At 44.8% G+C, this 14,557-nt stretch overlaps 1 protein-coding gene across 12 annotated transcripts in view; it reads right to left on the reverse strand.

The window, feature by feature from the left end:
- Nucleotides 1-14,557, reverse strand: part of TEAD1 (TEA domain transcription factor 1) — a 271,916-nt gene that overhangs the window by 27,210 nt on the left and 230,149 nt on the right. For 11 of the 12 annotated variants that reach the window (XM_039240895.1, XM_039240893.1, XM_039240892.1 and 8 more), the window contains one exon: nucleotides 12,418-12,591. The exons of the other annotated variant lie outside the window; for it this stretch is intronic. In XM_039240895.1, coding sequence (XP_039096826.1) covers nucleotides 12,418-12,591 — 174 coding nt within the window. The remainder of the gene's footprint in view (nucleotides 1-12,417; nucleotides 12,592-14,557) is intronic. 12 annotated transcript variants of the gene reach the window in all.

Below are 14,557 nucleotides of genomic sequence, written 5' to 3' on the forward strand. Positions count from 1 at the left end.
ATTTCAAATTGTGAAGCAATTTTTTCCAATGGCAGCATCTGGCTCCTTGGCAGGCGGCACTGGGAGCCGGGCCCTGTTGTGGGCAGCCGTCCAGGCCCGCCACATGGCCAGGCCCGGCCGGGCAGGGCACCACGTGGGCCTGCAGCTGCTTCCACAGGCGCCAAAGGACAATCACTGGGCACTGGGCACTAAGGCAGGGGGCGGGCAGAAGTAGCCCAGGGGGCGGTGCTGATGAGGGTGGTTGGGGCTGGGGGTGGGTTCCAGGATGCAGGCTGCTCCCAAACTCTCCCCCCTGCCTCGTTTGCATGTCCAGACCCCTGGAGCCAGCCCCACTGGCATCAGAGGACTGGTGTGGGGGAATTTCACTGGGGTGACCATGGGCAAGCTGCACTGGGGGAGAGCAAGGAGGCTGCCCATGGGGAAGCAAGTCTTTGAGCACGTTCACTTGGGACCACTGTGGCCTTGCCCAAACGGGACAGCAGCTGGAGGGCTCCTGCCACAGCTGTTTTAAATAAGAATAATAGGAATAAACTAAGCCTCGCTCTTCGAGTTACTTTCCACTAATTATGGCATATATTTACATCTACAAAATAGAAGATTTAAAAAAAAACAACAAGAGCCCCACCAAGAGCCCCTTTATTGTGCAGATCGGGCACCCCTATTTGAATTTCATAAACATTTAGTACTTCAAAGAATCTTAAAAGCTTGCTTTAATTACAATATGTCCTGCTTGAAAGGCTGGCTGTTTGCATTGCAAATTCCTACAAATAAGGCATTCATTTAAAAAATTTCAATTAATATCACAAACACAACTTCAGGTAACTGCCACTGGTGACTTCACGCAGTAGCTGGGATGAAAGAGCTAAGGTCTCAGCCCCAAGTACAAAGCAGCTGCACAGGCCAGTTCTTTCCAATGGAGGCAGCTAATGAGTTCAGGGCTCCCAGCTGAGCCGGCCCGTCACCAGCACATCGGTCAGGTGTGTGAACACTGGCCCCAGACCCCGCTTTCCAAATCGGGCAATGGGGATCTTTTTCAGGTCTGGAGTTTTTGTGCACGAGAAGTCCTATACAGAAAGACAACAAGTCAATTAACAAGTGTAGAGTTGCCAAATAAAATACAGGACCCCTCGCTACGTTGGATGTTCCGGTAAACGAGACACTTTTTTATTGTGTGTTTCCCGAAGATTGTATGGGAAGCTATGCGCACTGAAAACGGGCATGTTGTTCATCTGAAATTCAAAAATACAGGACCCCTCGCTACGTTGGATGTTCCGGTAAACGAGACACTTTTTTATTCTGTGTGTTTCCCGAAGATTGTATGGGAAGCTGTGCGCACTGAAAACGGGCATGTTGTTCATCTGAAATTCAAATGTAACTCAGTGGCCCGTAATTTTATTTGCAAAATCTGGCAACTCTACTAAACACAAGCCATCTTTACCAAAAAGAATAACAAAAATTGGGACTTACCCTCACACCTCATTGCTGTAAAAAGACATTTTCTGCTCAAGATATTTTAAGAAAAAAGTGAAGTCGCCAAATCGTACACGAAGCCTGATTCTTTTTTAGTACTACCAAGTGATGGATGATGTTTGTAAATGCTTGTAAAAAGTTCAGAGAGGATACATGGCCGTGGGGGGGAAATCTCACATTTTCTTCTACAGTCTGTTGATTTCCTTAGACTATTTATAAAAAGCTTATATTGCTTTTGCAATGTAAAAAGTAAATACAGATGGGGTGGGTGGGCAGGATGTACTTTGGGTCGACACCTGCCGTCGGAGGGTTCTCATATTATCACCAAGGGGCTACATCTATTGCGACAACTGACCAAGATCCCCTCGGGGTTTATGACTTCGTCCAGATAATCCGCTTATTCTTGCAAAACTCGGTCTGGGATAAGAACCACCCTGATAGTGCTACCTTAGTTCTCTCCCTCTCAGGCTTCTCTTGAGGCAAAGTTACAGAGAAGCCAATCGTGCAGTCAACAACAGGGCAAATACCTGGAAGTGCAGATGCATCATGTGTTTGCTTCCCCCTGGACCTTTGGTTTGCAGTGGCTCCTGGTTGGGGAGTGGGGGGTGAGAGGGGAGGGGACAGTGGCTTAGCATCTCAGCCTGTAACCATGGCACGGAGCAGAGTTAAAGAGCCCAATGCAGGAAAAGACGGACCCCCTGACCTGGGCTTTGTTAGCCAAATGACCCAGGACAAAAAGCATTAGAGGAACAGCTGTCTGACGGAGGCTCCCAAGAGGTTAAGGGAACTTCCAATTTACATTCCGCCTGATGTGCATAAGCATTCAAGTTAAAAAAAAAAAAAAAAAAAGGATCCATACTGTGGCTGAAGTTAAGGGATTGATGAGAAAGCAGAGTGAACTTCTTCCATTTTCTAGGCTGTCCTGTACAGCTTTGTTTTTAGGGGGATTCGGAAAGTCTTTTAAATAGAAAGTGATGGCCACAGAGATCGATGTTTCCACCCCAACCCTCACCATTCTTCAAGTTCTGGAAGACCTAGCAGCCAACACCTCCTAGGAAGATTTCCTGTCTCCACTTCCCTGTGGAGCATCCGCTTCCCTGAACTCCTCCCCACCCCCCTTCCACTGGCCAAATTCTTTGAAGATTCAGCTAGAACGCCATGTGTCTGTGAGGCCTTCTGGAATGTTCTCAGGTATTCTGTGCTTCCACATTTCCATCACAGCTCCTATCCCATGGTGCTGTCACTTACCTGCCCATGTGTCTGCCATCTGAGACCTGACCCGACCCTAAGGTCGGCCTCTTACCAAGTCTGTTTTCCCAGTTCTCCAGGATCAAGTAGAGTACATTGAAGGTTGACTGACCGAATGACTCCCTAGTGATGTACATATATGACACTAATACAAATGAAGAAACCATTTCTAGAAGAACCTGACTGAACTCCAGAGATAGCCTGGAAAAGCTTTCGTAGGACTCTCAAGGTGTCCTCCCCTACTTCAGTAAATTCCTTCATGCATCACTCGATAAACCAGATGTCAACTCTATCAGCATATGGTATCCGAGCTGGCTAACTGGCAGGTGTACTATACACCTGATGTATAAAAAGATGCCAATTTCCCTAGGTGTACTGAGCGAAAGAACTCTTCGGCCACCACATTTCTTTAGAACACTTAAAAAATCTGCTATATACATCGCACTGCCAGGTAAACAAAAGCTACAGATGGGATCGCTGATCCGTGGGGGAGGCCTACAAAGAAGTTTAGGATGCAGGGCTGGGAAAACAGGAAGGAAGGAGCAATAGACAGCAGTCCAAGCAGAAAATGCTAACAAGGTCCAGACATTCCTTTTATGAAATCAAACCAAAACGGATGCATGTGCAAGTTTATTCACTCCTCTGTCTCTCCACATGCAGTACCAGAACTTGTGGATAAGAGATTTTTTTTGAAGTTTATTTATTTATTTTTGAGAGAGAGAGAGAGAGCGAGCGAGCGCTCACAGGGGAGGGGCAGAGAACGGAGGAGAGAGAGAATCTTAAGCAAGGTCTGTGCTGTTAAAGACTGATGGAGGGCTCGATCTCATAAACCTGAGCCGAAATCAAGAATCGGACGCTTAACTGAGTAAGCCACCCAGATGGCCCAAGATATGGTTTTTTATAAAAAAACAGGCCGTTGGTGAAGATGATCACATAACCACGATCGACCCAGAGTATTTATTATGTATTAGCCTCATAAATACCTCTGAACATAGTGGTTTTACTTGCTCATCTTCCTTCCACCTACATCATGCCATCGCTTGATACTGCTCTTGTAATTTCAGGACTTAACACTATTTTGAGATGAGACAGAAATACAGAGACATGGAAGGCTTGTTGAACTGAAAGGCCCTTTCTTTACGGATAGCAGTTTAAAACGTGTGGAGCAAATCATTCCATTTTGCTAACTTCCTTTTCCATGAATAGCAACGGGTGGGTTTGGTTCCAAATGATAGACTCAAGTCTACAATTCCAATCAAAATTACGCCGAATCCAATTAGACACAGGTTGAAACTCCGGAGGGGGGCCACTCGGCGGCTTTCGTGGGCACCTGGTTTCTTCTCTTACATAAAGCCCAGTGGTTTTATTTATAGTGACTGTCATTTTGTCCAACAAATGTGATTTCGTTCCTACCAAGATAAAAGCATCTTCTAATCTTCTAATAGCTGCCCTCTTTCCAGATAACTCACTTTCTCTTTCTCTGTTTTATAAAATCTTCTCACGTCTGCTCTGGTTAGTAAAACTAGCCTTTCTTTTTCCTCCCCTAGAAAAATAGGTTAAGAAAGTTGAACGACTATAGATCTATTTATTGTTAACTCTTTAGACTAAATGATCATAATTTCAAGAATTTTAAAAAGCAAAATATTACGCGTAATCACAGGGTAGCATCATGTATTTTGGTTTCCAAAATACTAATTTAATAATTTGAGAAAAAAAGAATTACATAAACGTGTATAAAATTTTTAACAACGGGATACATGTCTATACAATTTCATTTTTACATTACCTCTTTATTATTCCAGGCAAAGTTTAAGACTAAGTCTTCACCATACTGATTCTTCTTTTTTTAAAAAAATTTTTATTTATTTTTAAGAGAGAGAGAGACACACACACACACACACACACACACAGAGTATGAGCAGGGGAGGGGGAGAGAGAGAGAGGGAGACACAGAATCTGAAGCAGGCTCCAGGCCCTGAGCTGTCAACACAGAGCTCGATGTGGGGCCTGAACCTATGAAACTCGAGATCATGACCTGAGCTGAAGTGGACGCTTAACCAACTGAGCCACCTTGGCGACCCTACTAATTATTCTAATAGTTTTAGGCTGCAAGGTTACCAGTAACCTGTTGGTAACACGTGGCTTTCTGTGAACCAGTGTTCCCAAGCTTGACACTTGAACAACCTGTTAGGACAGAGCAGAATTTTGAGGCCCCTTCAAAAATACTAGTTTCACCATGTTTCTTATTTGGTTTACCCTATAATTCTGTTTATGTCCTTCAGGAAACCACGTGTGGCTAGAAAGGAACTTCTTTTGAAAGTCAGCCGCAGGTGGTACTTGGACTTCGGACTTTTGGGATTCTTGATGGAATCACACCCACACCTTGTCTAGCTTTGGGAATTCTATGATCGATTCCAAGACAGTTGGCATTTCTCTTAAATTAGCTGCCTTGTCTGCCAAATCACTGGCAACCCATCTGCGTGAATCTCGGTGCGGAAACGGAGAGCGACTGTCCACTTGTGGGCGGGGCTCTTCCGTTCTTTGGGCCTACACAGCACCTGATCTATCACTGTTTTATAAGGGGAATGAATGTCTGGTTTTCTGCCCATGCAAGGGCTGCCTCATTTATCACCAGTCTGGTTCCACATTCCTCCTCGACCGTAACTTCAATCCTGCTTCTAACTGTAATTTTTCTGAGACATTTTCACTAGCGATTCAAATTTAAGCTAAAATGCACACTAGTCGTCTAAAGCACTATCAGTACAATAACTCAACCAAGGCAATAGGGGGCTGGTGAGATCCTCTATTCACGGTGGCTCAGGTCACAAAAGGCAGGCAAGGACAACACATCTCTGAAGGGGCAGGCGAGGCACTGATGGAGTCAGCTCTAAGAAGCATCCTACTTCTAGAACTGCTCAGATGGGAACAAGTATAGGTCTCAGAGTTGAGAGGAAACAGTACGTGTTACCTCATTAATAGTTTCTATAGAGGAGCACCTGGGTGGCTCAGTTGAGCGTCTGACTCTTGACTTGGGCTCAGGTCATGATCTCAAGGTTTGTGACTTGGAGCCCTAAGTCGGGCTTTGTGCAGACAGCACAGAGCCTTTTTGCTATTCTCTGTGTCTCTCTTTCTCTGTCCCTCCCCGGATTGTGTGCACTCTCTCTCGCTCTCAAATGAATAAACGTTAAAAAAAAAAAAAAGCTTCTATAGAGAATGTGGAAGGGATTAAAGTCTTTGAGTAGAAAGAAAAAATAACTGCAGATGAATAGGACTTCAAAAAGCAAAGGGACGAAAGAAAGTTGTTTTGTTTTAAATTATGTCATGCAATTTGGATACGGATGCCTGTTCTACTCACTCAGGGCGTGACTGCCTTAGAAAATAGCACCTTGGTTATTTACACACACACAGAGTAATATTACCAATATTTACTAAAATAAGAATTAAATTCTTATTTAACCAGTAAAGTGGGTATATGTAGTCATTAAAAATAATGATTAGGGGCGCGCCAGGGTGGCTTAGTCAGTTAAGGGTTCGACTTTTAATTTTGGCGAATGTCATAATCTCACAGTTCATGAGTTCAAGCCCCACATCACGATCGACAGTGACAGCACGGAGCCTGCTTGGGATTCTCTCTCCCCCTCTCCCACACACACAAGCTCTCTCACTCTAAAAATAAATAAATAAACTAAAAAAAAAAGGTAATTAGGGATATAATGGCATATGGCCACTTGGAAGGGTGTTTGGTAAGGGAGAAAAAGAAAAGCAGGATGCCAGATTTAATGTATTACCTGATTCCAGCTACATAAACATCTTCTATATTCATGGTGCATTTAGAAGTGAATTAAAAATTATACATTTCCAAGTCTGGAATGTTATGATGTTTCCTTTGGAATCATAATGTAAACACGACACTGCCCCCCGACCCCACCCCAAAGGCAGCTAATAGCGTGGTACCAATCTTTCTAAGACAACTCAGGGTCTCACCTGAACTTCCTTGTAGCCATGGTCTACTCACCACTGCCCCCATGTGACGTGCGCCCGGACAGCCCATGATGACAGGGCTGACTTCAGCTGGAAACCAGGATGTTAAACTTTGGTTACAGTCACCAGCTGCTGGTGAAATCACATCAGGAGAGGGGCTAGTGACAGAGCCGTGGCCCCTGCAGAAGCCACGCACAGATTTCACGGAAAGACTGTGAATTCTGAAAGTTTGGCTAATCCCGTACTGATTAGCTGTAGGTCTTTGCAGAAGTCACTGTGTCTCTCCGTGGCTCCATTTCTTTACGTATAAAGTGGGAATAATCACACGGGCCTCAAAAGGATTAAATAATATCAAGGAAGGGCTTAAACCTGGCATAGTGCCTGGCTCAAAAAAGGAACTCATTAAGTCACCTTCAACTGCTCAAACAGCAAGAAGCCCCTTCCCTCCCATTCCTGCAGAAGCCTCTTCTCTCTGTAATTAGATATGGAAAAGAATTAAGATGTGCAGAGTGAATGAAGAGGCAGGCAGGAAGGAAAAGGAAATAAGGAGATGGTCATGAAAAGAAAAAGATAAAGAATAAAAATAGAGGAGGCAAAATGCAAATAAAGTGGCTGTAACACTTAGTGAAAAGAATCCAAATACTCTCCTGGCTTGAAAATTATTAAAAGCACTGACTGCTTCCTATTGCTGACACAATCAAACCCCGATTCCTCGTCTTTCCTAATCCGTCCACCCACCTATGCTTCCTGTACAAGTGAAGGACCAGCTGCAAAGCACCTCAACATACTTGAACGTGCCTGAACTCACCTGGATGGACCTCAGCTGTACCTTGTGTCTTGGGGATCTCCCTCACCAGCCCCTCATCTACAGCGTTCAAGGTCATCTCTCCCTACCCTCATACTGGCTGCCATAATTGTCAAAGGAGGTGGTGAGTGACCCCTAACATCTCGCCTGGTAGAAACCACTTAAGAAAAGAGCTCGGCAGTTTCTTAAGTTAGACATGAAGTTACCATGTGACCTAGCAATGCTACAGCTATGGAAAAATGCCAAGAAAGATGGTGGCACATCGGAACACTGTGGGGGAAAGAAGCTAGGTGCAAACGACTGGACACTAAAGGATTAAAATCTGTACAGACAGAAAGAAGAGGAGTAGCTGTGTGAGGCTGGGAGCGGGAACAGGGAATGGCTGCAAACAGACGCAGGGGATCTTTCTGGAGTTGATCCAAATAGTCTCAAATTTTATTATAGTGATGGTTATACCACTCTGTACATTTTTCTAAAAATCACCGAAGTCTAAGGTGTAGGTTTTATTGCTTGTAAATGATGCCTCAATAAAGTTCTTAAAAGAAAAAAAAAAAAAAATCTCACCAGGTATGTGGCCATCCACAAGGGCCCTCGGTGTCCCGACCCCATTAAGGCATGAGAGATTACAGATCTAAGAGGGGGGAGGGGCACCTACACGGGCATCCTTGCCTCTGCCGGTCATTTATGTTTTAGGACCCGAGTCCTGGGTTTCTGCCTTCCGAACAGTGGAGTGACTGCTGCCTGGCACACCACCATGCCATTCACCTCCAAGTGTCAGCTGGCCAAGGGCAGAGGGGCCCACAGCTTGGGCTCCCAAGTACAGGCACTCGGGGTAGCACTCGGTATTTCCTCCACAGGACACTCCTGACCTTGTCTAGCCCAGCTGAGCCCAGGCTTGCAGGTGGCCGACCCGACATTCCGAAAACAGCTTCAGGAACAATCATAGGAACAAATGAAGAGCCGGCCTGACTTTGACACCCTAGAGACTTCAGGCACTTTGAGGAGGAGGAGAAAGGAGGGAGAATAAAGGAGACTGGTACAGGATCTCTGTTGAAATTGACTGAATTCACACAAAGCTAAGAAAATCTGCTAAGCAAATTGCGGATATGAAAAATATTTCAAAGGGAGTGTTAAACCGGCTTCAGAAACACCTGCTAGAAACCCCAGATATCCAAGGATAGATATTCTAAGTATAATTTATTCTTACTGAGGCATCAGAGGAAGCCAGTGCAACTTCAAATTGCAGCAAATTATAAACCTATTCAGGCGGCCTTTCCTCATTTATTTTAACATTGTTGTGACTGAATGCCTTTATAAAGGTTAAGTACTGCTCACAATTATACTGAAGGAGTGAAATCTTCTACCACATTCATAGGAATGCTTAATTTTAATCCTGCAAATGTTAACTTAATAAACTAATATCTAATCTCAGAGCGACTGTTTCTAAATTGGGGCACTTCATACTATCAACCACACACTACAATCTAGACCTTATTACTTGGGATTCACGACCAAAGGGCCCCATGAAATGAAAGAGTTGATTAAAATCATCCCAAGCAACACGAGAAATTTTGGAAGCAAAACCAAAAATAACTTTTTAAGCACTTTCCATTCCACTTTATATCCAAATAACATGCTAATTATAAGAAATCTTATTATCCATAAAAACCAATACTGTTTAAATGGAAAGTAATGAAAACGGTTTCCTTTCATTGGATCCTACAATTTCTGATTAATTATAATTAACTTGAGTAGAACAGTCTCTTTTTATACCCTTCACAAGAGTGGCTCTCAAACTTTTCGATCTCGGGACCGTTTTCTGCTCTGAAATTTATTGAGGACCTCAAAGTGCTTTTGTTTCTGTCAGTTGTATCTATCTGTATTTTCTGTATTGGAAATTTAAGCTAAGAACATCTTAAAAAGATTTATTACCTATTAAAAAAGTTTTTTTTAATGTTTATTTTTGAGAGAGACAGAGTGCAAACAGGAGAGGAGCAGAGAGGGTAGGAGACACAGAATTCAAAGCAGACTCCAGGCTCTGAGTTGTCAGCACAGAGCCCGACATGGGGCTTGAACCCGCAAACCACGAGATCATGACCTGACATGAAGTCGGATGCTTAAAGGACTGAGCCACCCAGTTGCCTCTGTTTACTACCTACTGAAAAAATAAACTCATTACACCTTTTTTCTTTTAATTAGCCATACCTATATTGAAAAAAAGAAAAAAACAAAAATTAGGAGGGTAGTACAGTCTCACACTTTGGAAATGTATTTAACATGTGCCTTCGTGGAAAATACCCAGACTCTCTAGCATGCTTCTATTTTCAATTTGTCATCATGTGTTGTTTTTGTTGAAATACATGAAAAACCAGACTAATATCAATAGGGAACTAGAAAAGGGAAGAGTATCTTAATAGGCTCTTCAGCTACTTGTGGTATTTCTTTGAACCCACATCAAAACTTAACACATAAGTTTCTTAAAACTTAGCTGCAGTGTGGAATCCGAAACCATATCCATGAACTTTTCATGCGCGGTTACATTAAAAATCTGCTGGTGTATCTTCCACAATACCAAAAAGTCACTTTTGTTAATATGGCTGTGGCTCTCCTTGGAAAAGTCTTTTAAGTATCAGAAAGCCATCAAGTTCATGGAGGTGGATAGGAGTTTTCCAAGATCCTTATTTTTACTAGAAAGCCAGAATTTTCTCTTTGGTAATAAATAGTGTCAGCCGTTCTCCTTGATGTAGCTGGCAGGCAGGCTCTCTGTATTCATTTGCAATGCGTGCTCTAGGTACAAGTTGTAATAAAATTCATAAAGGACATTCTTGGTGTGACCAGTTCTCTTTTTTGGGGGGGAAACGGTACATGAGTGCCAGCCCAATTAAGCTAAAGCCTCAGCAGTGTTGCCCTATTCCTTTTTAAAATTTTTTAAATGTTTTATTTATTTTTGAGGAGAGGCGGGCAGAGAGAGAGGGAGACACAGAATCTGAAGCAGGCTCCAGGCTCTCAGCACAGAGCTCGACGCAGGGCCCAAACTCACGAACCGGGAGATCATGACCTGAGCTAAAGTCAGATGCTTAACCGACTTGAGCCACCCGGGCGCCCCTCGCCCTACTGCTTTTGAACCATCAGTGTGCCTGTCAGCAGTGTGCACAAGCCAAATCACGTCTCCGTGCCATAATGAAAACAGCCTTGGCCTTCTCAGCTCATTGACAGTACACGGATGAACCCCCCAGGAGACGCCAGGCCCTACTTTGAAAACTGCTAGGTAACCATATAATAACTGACTCCCAACAACCAATCAAATCTCTAGTGGCAGCCCCCAACTTAGAAAGGGATTTTTGCTTCTTCAGGTCAACCGCATGTATTACTCATCCCAAGAACATTAATATAAGTAGAAGGCTATTTTCACAATCCAAATTGAATACACGAATATGAAAAATGAAATCTAGTTACCTGGATGGATATAAGAAACTAAACAAACTAAATTTAATATGTAAATTATCCTCCCAGAAACTTAAAACATAATTGTTTCCTTGATTTATCCATTTGTTTCCCCATTTGTTGGGCTTTTATGTGTAAGACGTTCGCTTAGTATTGGAGACATGGAGAGTCCCCCCCCACACCCACCCCTACTGGCTGGGGCCCACAGGGTGCAAGGCTGTCGGGAAATCGGGCAGAGAGGCACTACAGCCAAATTTATCTAATTACAAGCCCTGGGCCCCCCACTCTATAAGCAGCCTGTCCTTTGTAATCTCTGCGTCTCTGTTTTCTTAGCTGGATAGGAGGCAAATTCCACTTAACACTGTGAGGACTGGGTAAACTGCGTGGAAAGCATTAGCATGGCTCCCAGCCCACAGCAGGTATTCAATAAATAGTAGCCCTATTATGAGTAAGGTGCCCCCAAGGTAGTCTGGGTCCAGAGGGGAGTGGGACACACATCCAAGTAATTATGACCCAGCATGGGAACTGATTAACTACAAAATGTGCTGGGAGTAAAAGGAAAATCAATGGTCTGCCTAAGTGAGGAAGGTGCTATAATAAAGGAGCCACCATCTCAAAGGAAGGAGAAGCTGGCCCCGTGGGAGAGAAGGAAAGGAAAAAAGTCCATCAGACACATAACAGCTGCGCACAGGATGGAGAGCAAAGAGAATACCCTGGGCCGAGCTCACTTAGGAACTGTACTGCCATGCTAACGAGTGCAATCGTTTGAAGGGATTTTATTTCTGTAAGGACTGATGACTTATCAATACTCACTGCTAATGGGCCCTCTGGTGTCTCACTGCCTTGGGGTCCTAACCGCCAATACGCACACATTGTACTCATGCTTGTGACCCATGAGCAGTCTCCTGGCTCGAGCCTGACTAGTGGCGAAGAGAACAGAGAAGCTCTCAGAGGCCGTGAGACAGCAGCGAGCCCCAGCGGCTGGGGGCATCTGCCCCTGGTGTTTTAAAGCACAAATGAGGGACCTACTGGACAAAGCCATTTTTTGCAAGCTCTCTGATACTTCTAAAATCTTGAAGCATGAAACTCTTATCTCCATCCTGGCCCCCATTTCACCTCCGGTCCTGTGCTCCAGTGGAATTTACAGGTCGTTCTGCTTAATGGAGTGAGAAGAGACAGGAAGAGGGTCTCATGCCCCATATTCTCCATCGCGACTCCAGCCGTCTGGGCAGGACCGCCATGGCATGGGGGAGCCCTGAAACCCAAAGAGGACTTCCACCTCTCTTGTTCTTGGGCAGGGCCACCAGATGCTGTCCGGGCGCATCTCTCCCCAAGGATGTACCACAAGACCAGTGTGGGGATGGCCGCCCACGCGCTCCTGTGGATGCACGTGCACAGGCTCCGCACTCAAACACGGGATGCGACCGTTAGGACAAAACCCACCGCGACCACAGCAATGTCTTACTCACCCAGAATTTTACGAGGAAGAAGGCATTCTGAGGGCCTTTTCCAAACAGTTCCTTTAAGCCACCTTTCTTTTCAGGAAATTTGTCATAAATCTGACGAATGTCCACTGATTCGAGTAATGGGTCACTGTAAGAATGGTTGGCATGCCCAATGTGCACGAAGAGGTGTTTGTTGTACTGTAAGAAACCAACAGAAATATTCCCATTACAAACCCTTTGATGAGCCGGGGGCACATCCATCTTGAACTGGAAAAAAAGAACAGTCTCGTAATCCTGGAATTACGCCTTGAATAACCTAGGGTCTGGGCCTTTGAAAAGATGAAGATGTTAAGAAAAGCCATTATAGCTCGGGGTTAAAACAATCGCCGTTTACTGACAAGGGCTCAGATTTCTAAAAAGGGCTTTTTGGAGACATAGTAACTAATAGCTGAAGTCATTTTAACTACCAAACCAAGAAACTATTCCATCACCCAGTTTCATCGGATTCAATGGAAAATGACAGCAACACCCTTTGGAGCCCAATATTTACAGTTAAGCCCAACAAAGAGGAAGTGTGTGGGCAGCCATCATCATCACCCAGAATGCACGTCTTGCCCCAGCTCCCCTGGCAACAGCACGGATGCAGTGCTCGGGGCAGTGGTACCCACCTACTTCCTCCAACAGGAGTATGAATGCTGAGCCTCTTTCCCACCAGTCCCCTTAGGAGCCAGTCTAAAGCTCCTGCATAGGAGCTGGTCAGTACATGGCTGTCAGTGTGAAGTTAGGGTCAGGAGTACAGATCATGGAGAGGATTCATGGTACAAGGCTATAGAGGACCAGTAATCAAAGAACACAGGTCACTCATTCACAAACCAACCAACCAACCAGCCAACCAGCCAACCAACCAACATCCCAGTAAGTCACTAAACTGAGAAAAGAAACCCTTTCTTCTCCTTGCTTTGGCAGAAGATATGGTCACTGGACCACAAAGGAGTTGTCCAAACCAATGGTTCTCAAAGATAATTGAAACCTCACCAATGCCTGGCGCTCATCCAGACTAACTCAAAGTCCCAGAAAACGAGGCCAGGCATCAGCAATTTTCAAAGGTCATTAAATGAATTCCAATATGCAGCCAGGTTTGAGAACCGCTGGCCTACGCTTTCTACCCAAGATCCTCTGGGCCTGCCTCTCCTGCAGAAAAGCCTCTTGACACCAACGTAACGTGAAACAAACACGTCTGGTGGTATTGGGGCTGCAGAAAAAGCAAAACCCAACCGGGCTCGTATGAGAAATTCCATGTTCCTGCTCGCCGAACAGTCCCTACTTAGCTTTTGAGTTTAAATGGACATTTCTCCAACTAGAGTGCTCTAGGGTACCGATCCCGTTAGGAATGAGGAGTCCCAAATAAAAGAAGGCTCAGTCAAAGCTGCCTACCAGAAGAGTACCATATCCTGGGTAAGAGCCTGGGGTCGGGACTCGGTCTGCTCGAGGACAGAACTTTGTGCCCAATGCAAATCAGCTAAGACATAGGGCAAGTGCCTCCCCAGTCTGTACAATGGGGAAAGTGCTGGCCTCAAACCTCCCAGGGACGCTATGGGGTTTAAATAAGAAACTACATAGAAAGAGCTTATTAGGCTCACAGACTCAGCGAACAGTAAACGATATACGCTAGCTACTATTACTGGCTACTGTTTTATAAAACTTCTCCTTTGAGATTCACAGTAGATGCTACCATAATTAAAACACATTTTTTAACTTAGTATAAACCTGAAGTTTCCTAAACTCGTGTGGTCACAAAACCCTAGAACTATATCCTGAAGAAATGCTGGTTTAAATCCCCAATTTGCTACCCAGACCATGGACCTCTGGCCACAGGACCAAAGGGCAAGGGGCTCAACACCCCATCCGATGTCAGTTGTCCATTGGACATATGGAGATGGTGGCCAGGGCCCCGGCCTCTTCTGGGAGATGGCTATGGCCTTCTTCTGTTCAACATCACAAAGGTATCTTTACCGAAGCTTCAAAATCCCTAAAAGACATCGGGGGCAATGAAAAAAGGGGAAACTGTCAAGCTCTGTCACTGACCCGGCCTCTGCCCAGCTATCTGGTAGCTTTCAGGTGAGGCTGGGGGCTGGGGGCTGGGGACCCCTATGCAAGGGCAGAC

This window comes from Hyaena hyaena, unplaced genomic scaffold, assembly GCF_003009895.1.
Source record: "Hyaena hyaena isolate Hyena2069 unplaced genomic scaffold, ASM300989v1 scaffold_183, whole genome shotgun sequence".
Taxonomy (NCBI): domain Eukaryota; kingdom Metazoa; phylum Chordata; class Mammalia; order Carnivora; family Hyaenidae; genus Hyaena; species Hyaena hyaena.